At 46.0% G+C, this 7,500-nt stretch overlaps 1 protein-coding gene across 1 annotated transcript in view; it reads left to right on the plus strand.

Moving 5' to 3' along the window:
- The window catches only part of plxna4 (plexin A4), a 512,494-nt gene that overhangs the window by 69,494 nt on the left and 435,500 nt on the right, over positions 1–7,500 (plus strand). Inside the window, exon 3 of the mRNA XM_063217729.1 lies at positions 4,288–4,470. Within this exon, the coding sequence (XP_063073799.1) occupies positions 4,288–4,470 (183 nt within the window). The remainder of the gene's footprint in view (positions 1–4,287; positions 4,471–7,500) is intronic.

Genomic DNA, 7,500 nt, shown 5'->3' on the forward strand with positions numbered 1-7,500 from the left:
GGCCCAGGTTAAAACACTGATAGGACCCACATCTTGGCCGCACCACCAATAGAGGAGGGCCCTGGGCCCAGGGGCAAATGCCCTGTTTACCCCGCCTATAGCTCCGTAGCTGTCCCCCACTATTGATCAACCCTATTGCTCATAACCGCCATTTTGCCCCGCAGGTCGGACCATGTCGTCCATTTGCTTAATGAAGGCATGGGCGGGGGTGAGGAAGGTGGGGAGGGTGGGGGTGCGTCATGGGGTGTGGTGGGGGTGGGGGTCCCAACTACAATGTCTGCTGGTCCCAGTGACAAATAGATGGTCGCAAGGCCGCTGACAGCTTTTTTTGTCGGGCCCGGGACAAAGTTGTCTGAACGTGCCCCCTATTCAGTACATACAATGGAATGGGGACCCAATACTGGGCCCTCCATGTCCATGAGCCCGGGACAACTGAGTCCTTTGTCCCCCCCTCTTATCAGCTTCCCTGGATGGCCGGACAGTGGGGCCACGTAAAGTCCTGTCGGCGGGCCCGTTACTGGTCATTTGATTGATCGTCGTCTCCCGGTGGGACTCGGCTTAATGGATGTATGGACGGATGAGTGGATGAGCAGAAGGGGGGTGGGTGGTGCATTGTGGGTGGTGGTCTGAGAGGTGTTCTGTTAGCTAAAACCAAACCAAACAGGTCGTCAAACACTAACCCCCACAAACACTGTCAGCTCCACCGTACGACATTGGGGATGGGGGTGTGGTGGAGGGCTCGTAATGTTGATCTGTTTGCTCAGCGGGGAAATAAAAAAGGTGCTTACGTACCTCCATCCCCCCCTCACCCCCCTTCTTCCTCCGTTCCCTCTGTTCTCACCCCTCCCTCTCTCCCTCCCTCTCTTTACCAGATGCTTACCCGTTCCATCTTTTCACTCCTACCTCTTCCTCCATTCCGCCCCTCCATCTCTCCATCCCTCCCTCCCCTCTGTCCCTCTCTCACCAGGGGGCGTATTACAGAAACTTCCTATCTTGAAAATCTTATCTTATCTGTCTAGTTACCGCGGCAACGGCACTTTAGGACCGAATTTAGGAAAAGCGTATTACAGAACAGCGTTTCCTAAGTTGTTTTGCGCATCCTATCTTAAGTTAAGAAAGGGGTATTACAGAAGCATCCTAACTTCGAAAAATCCTAAATAATTGGTCCTAACTTTAGGACAGCCACCCAGCTGTCCTAATTCCAGTTATCCATTGATTTGTTAGCCAAAATTTTGCTGGTGTTCATCACCATTTACCCTCAGCTTGCTGTTTCAGCCAGAGCTAACAGTGAAGTCTATCGGGGAAAACAACGCAATTGTGAACGGATGAAATGTTAATTAAATTAGGCCACATTGACTGACCCAAACGATGTGTGAAGTGAAGAGTTGATGATAAATATACCCGACTTCGATGTGAAGTCCGATATCAACTTCCTTAATTGACACAGCCGACCATGGGTCAGCCAGGTCGGCTAATTGTCATTTATTTAGGCCTATAGCCTTTACATGCGCTGGTCATACAAAGACATTTCATGAAATTACGTCTTAACTGTTTTGCGTGCATTCGCTTGGAAAAACAAAGCATTGGGATGAAAATATGGAAAATGGGAACCACTTTATTGGGACTGAAACCAATGCATTTGGTCAACTTGAGGTTGCAGGCAGCGAGAGTGACCTAATTTCGTCCTCACAGATGTTGCTGTATTATAAATCCGTTCGGTGGAACGTCACTAATAAGTGCGTTATTTAAAAGTAATGAGCTTAAAAAGTTTAGCGAAATATTTACGTCCTCTTCCTCTCAGACGAGATGCAGCAGCAGTCAAATCTGTGTATTCTAGCTTCCGTCACACTACTGTTGCTAGGTAGCGGTGCATTTGTTGTCAGGTAACAGACATAAAAAGTAGATCGTAGATGTTTAGATCGCTACTTTAGGATTCCTAACTCAAGATAAGATAGGATTTCCAAAGATAAGATAAGAATCCTAAATGAAGTTAGGATTTGTTTCTGTAATACCAAACTGGAAAAAATCTTATCTCAAGTCAAAAGTTAAGATAGGACGACTGAAGATAGGAAGTGTTCTGTAATACGCCCCCAGGGCTTACGTTTCTCTCTCATCCCTCCCTCTCTCCCTCCATTCTTTTCTCTTCATCTCTACCCCCCCCCCCCAATCCCGCGCTCCTTTCGTCAAAAGTTCAAGGTGATTAATACAAACATGCCTCTTGGTGTAGATTTAGTTAATTGACTTCTGATCAGCCAGTGTGACGACAGTCTCACAGCAGTCCCACAGCAGTCTCTCTCTTTCTCTTTCTCTCTCTCTCTTTCTCTCTCTCTCTCTCTCTCTCTCTCTCTCTCTCTCTCTCTCTCTCTCTCTCTCTCTCTCTCTCTCTCTCTCTCTCTCACACACACACACAGACACAGACACACACACACTGACAACATGCAAATAAATATCCACCAGGCTGTTTATGTTGTATGGTTTATGAGTTATTAGACAGCCCCCAGACGTCGCTTGTCACAACAACCGGGTTGGTTGCGGATACTGAATCTGGCACGTGGCAAGCTGGTAATTATGCTGTTGTATATAATAATAATGATAATAATAATAATAGCAATAATAAAAGTAAGAATAATAATGATATTTCCCAGTCCCCCTCCATCTCTCCCTCACTGCTCTCCTGTCACCATCTTCGTGGTCCTGTCTCAAATTAAGTCATAAAGACAAATATATCAAAACCATACATCATTAAAAAATACATCAAAATCATACGCCTCATCTTTCGAGACCGGAACAAATATCGGCGGGAGACTTACTTACTACAGTACATACATACGCTCTGAATGACACTCCAAAACACATGAAGTATGGCCACGCCAAACAGGCCTGTCACAAGCTTTTATTGCCTCGATTTATTCATTGCCCAGCCTGCTATTAATCATGTCCAGTAACCACAATAATAATAATAAGTTCAGACCTCGAAGTCACGTCTCCTCCGGGCGGGCCTGGTGAATGATATCATTCCAGATATCGGCGCATTATAAACAGATGGAGATATTGGTTAAGGTATGGCGTCATTACATCTTTATCAGCGACCATAAATCATTCCATATTTTAACGCCACAAGAAAAACGTCACGGCGAAAACGAGACATGGATGACAGCACAAATGATATTGCATTCTTCTGCTCCCCCCCTAACGCGTTTTCACCGAAAACTACAGTTATCACAAGGCCTTGTTTTCTGGAGGTGGCCTTGACTGGTGACATGATGGATGTGGACGCATTATTTTCGCGTTAGGCACGTAATTGTTAGTGATGGAAATGTTTTGACAGCCGAGATTTCATTTGGTTTCTTTTGCGAGATTTGGTTCATGGCGTTTCCTCACTGCGCTCTGGTTGCACAAAGCAAAAAAAAAAAAACAGGCATCGGAGAAGCCCGCGGTGTGATATAATTGAGCTGAAATCTATAAAACTGTCCAAACAGGACAGCAAACACATGGCTTTTATCTGGGTGTGTAATTCTGTATAAGTGAGACAAAAGCACAGAGACAAATATTTACAGATCTCTGTCCTTCTGTTCTTTTCTATGCCTATCGTGTCTTCTGTTCTCTTCCTTTCTTTTATGAGCATTGTCTATCTCTCTTCTCTTCTCTTCTCTTCTCTTCTCTTCTCTTCTCTTCTCTTCTCTTCTCTTCTCTTCTCTTCTCTTCTCTTCTCTTCTCTTCTCTTCTCTTCTCTTCTCTTCTCTTGTCTTCTCTTGTCTTCTCTTCTCTTGTCTTCTCTTGTCTTGTCTTGTCTTCTCTTGTCTTCTCTTCTCTTGTCTTCTCTTCTCTTGTCTTCTCTTCTCTTCTCTTCTCTTCTCTTCTCTTCTCTTCTCTTCTCTTCTCTTCTCTTCTCTTCTCTTCTCTTCTCTTCTCTTCTCTTCTCTTCTCTTCTGTAGGCTATGTCTTATTTCTGTCTTTGTATCGCTGTGTCTCTCTGTGTGTGTTTTCTGCATCTGCAGCCCCTCACCACAGATGACAGCATCTCTTCTCCTTTTCCTCTCCTCTCTTCCGATGTCTTTCTCTCTTGGTCTCTCTCACTCTGTTTTCCCGTGTGTCTAATGTTCCATATCTTCTGTGTGCTCTTGTGCCGTCTACTGTATGGTGCAGCTCCTCCTTACCACAGATGACAGAATCTCTTTTCTTTCTTCTCTCTTCCTACGTCTTTTTTCTGGGTGTGTTTTCCTGTGTGTCTAATGTTCCATGTCTTCTGTGCTCTTGTGGTTGTCTCCTTCTGTGTGTAATGTGCAGCTCCTCACCATCGACGACAACTTCTGTGGCCTGGATATGAACGCTCCGCTGGGCGTATCGGAGATGGTGCGCGGGGTCCCGCTCTTCTCCGACGCCCACGACAGGATGACGTCCGTCATCGCCTACACCTACAAGAACCACTCGCTCGCCTTCGTCGGAACCGAGGGGGGACGCCTCAAAAAGGTGAGACCCCAACTGTCTTACTCTTCTTTGAATAAAAAAGGAGAATGTACTATCTCACACCAAGATAGTCTTTTTTTGAGATACGGGCCACTTGTGTACTCCAATATCAAAGAAGAAAATGAAAAGGCCACACACTCTACGACTTCCACAGGGAGCAGAGTGTGCGGCGTTCGCTTTATTTTCTTTGTCTTTCTCTCCTTGTCATGTTCTTCCTTCCGTGCTTTTTTTCCTTTCTTTCGTCATCCGTTTGTTTTCCTTCCTTCATTTTCTCTTTTCCCACCCACTTCTAGCAAGACTCAAGACCTCCCTTTCATTCTTCCTTTTCTTCTATCTGACCAGTCAGCAGTAGGGCTGGGAATCCAAATTTCCTGGATCGATTTGATTCCAATCCAGAAGGTCACGATCCGATTCGATCCACTATCCGATTCAATTCGATTCAATATCGATTTTCTTTATTGCTGGGTTGTCACTTTAACCCATTTATGTCTAGAATTCTAAGACCCGCTGTATAAACCAAAATATCTCAGCATTTGATGCCCACACAAACATGATATGAAAGAAACCAGCAGGACACTTGGTATGAGAGAGAAAAGTGTGATAAGACTAGCACTATTTACTTGAACAGGCCATGTGTATTTGTGCATGTAGCCTACATGAATGTGAAAGAGAGCTACAGGATGTGGTTGAGAAAATAGCCTATAATCATCTGCAAAAGATCGATCCACAAAGTTGTGAATCGATATTGCAATTTTCAATCGTGAATCGATATTGGATCGCAGATCGATCTTTTGAACCCAGCCCTAGTCAGCAGTAAGATCTGACTTTCTGTCTTTCTCTCTTCATTCCTTCCTTTTCTCCCTTCCCTCCCTCCCTCCCGCTCGGATTCTTTCCCTGTTCTGTTCTTCCCTCTTTCCCTTCTTTCCCCATCACTCATAGTGAGACCCGAGACCAAAGTGTCTTCATCCCTTCTTTCTTCCTTGGTTTGTTTTCCTCCATCTGTATCTCCTGCGATCCGCAATGGTTGACTGGTCACATGCACTTTGGGGCTTGCAAAATGGAATGGTTTTTTTTATGTATCTGGCAGTTTGCAAAGCACATGAACACACACATGAGCAACACACACAAAACACATGGACACCTAGCAGGATTCCTGTGGAGCCCATGTTGTTGTGAAACGATGCTGTCATGTAGATCACTGGCATCTGTAAAATGTTGTAGTGTAGTACTGGAGTGTAAGTGCATTGTAAAGGACAACAAAGTCTATCAGACAGGTGGTTTTACACAGCTCTGTTTTTGTTTTGTTTTGACTTAATTGATGACAAGATAGTATGAGAGGTGAACAGGATGCGAAAGGGGAGAGAGATAGGAAGAGGTCTGCAAAAGGACCCGGGCCGGGAATCGAACCCGGCTCGGCCACACAGCAGATGAGTGCCCCACCGTTAGGCCACGGCAGGGCCACACAGCTCTTTAAAACCCAATACCCACCAAACTGGCCAAAAATAATAACCTTGCGCTGGTACGGGCATCAATGTAGTGGCTATAAAATCGAATGTTTTCAGTATCACTCCAATATTACTACTGTAAACTAGTGTCCCCACTTATGGTCTGGTGTCTCACAGTCTGACTCCTAGTACCACTGCCATACATCCATCAAGCTATGCTAAATCTGAATAGCCTACCTGACCGTATGAATAATACAAATAAATAAATAAATACTGTATTTGTTGTACAGCCACACACCGGAGTCTACTCTGCTGGTGTACGTTCAGAAAAAGCGTTCAGTGCAGGTTGTTAGAGCTCCCTGGCCCAGACCCATCACCTGGGGCACGGTCCGCCACCCAATTTCCCCTATAATATCACTACTGAAAGCTAACGACAGCCAAAATCATACCCTGACACCTTGCATAACTGCCATAAATCTGTCAGCCATGTGGCTTGGTGCTACAGTATATGCCTTTTGGTAGATATGTGTGTATGTTTATAGCCAGCATTTTTTTTTTCTAGTCACGTCTTGTAAGTTGTCAGGAAAAAACAACACCCAGGGCAGGTTGTTAGAGAGCTCCATCCCTGGCCCAGACCCATCACCTAGGGGCTCCTGTCCTGCTCCCCATCCTCTGTCCCTGCCTTCCCCCCTCTCCTCTCCGTCCCGCCTGCTTACTCTGCCTGGCACAGGGAAGCTCCCCGTCTGCCCGACTGGGGTAATTGGATGATTCGGTTGCGATGGGACTTTGGGCCCGCTGCCCTATCCCCGTCCCATGCTACCACACTCTGTCAGGGAGAGCCGTGTCTGAGACTAATCGGAAGGGCAGCGAGGCGGCATGTTGTGGGAGGGAGAGCGAGGGAGAGAGGGAGAGAGAGAGAGAGAGAGAAAAGGAGAGAGAGAGAGGGAGGGAGAGAGAGAGGGGGTGGGAGAGAAAGAAAGAGAGAATGCAGGGTGGAATATACAGCAAACAGGCATGGAAAAAGAGAAAGAGGGATGGAGATGAATTGAGAAAGAGAGAGAGACATGGACAGAGAGATGGAGAGCGTGTGAAAGATGAAGAGAGAAATGGAAAGAGAGAGACAGAAACAGAGAGAAAGAGAAATTGAGTCATGGAGAAAGATAGAGGGGAGGTTGAGAGAGACCGGGTGATGGAGAAGGAGGAGAGCATAACTGAGAAGGTATAGGGTGAAAGAGAGAGATGGAGTGAGTGTGTGTATAAGCCTTCACATCTCTCCTCCTCAAATGCTGTTTCTCTCTCCTTCAGGGATTGGATGTGGCGGGTGGACCGAACTTTGCCAACAGGCAGGATTCCAATTTTAACACATTACTGTTGATAGCGTTCTGCCGTTCGTTTCCCCCCCCCTTCTTTTTTCTCTTTTTTTCCCCCTCTGTGGTCGTTCAATGTCGGCGTGTGGGCGCGAGCAAAAAGCCATCTCTGTGCCCCGGAGCCACTGCTGGCTTTTTTTTATGTCCAATGTGACCGAGTCATGTTTGGAAAGGTGTCTCCTCGAATCAAGACTCGACCGTTTTGGGCACAAAACCAACAT

Source organism: Engraulis encrasicolus, chromosome 15 (assembly GCF_034702125.1).
Source record: "Engraulis encrasicolus isolate BLACKSEA-1 chromosome 15, IST_EnEncr_1.0, whole genome shotgun sequence".
Lineage (NCBI taxonomy): Eukaryota > Metazoa > Chordata > Actinopteri > Clupeiformes > Engraulidae > Engraulis > Engraulis encrasicolus.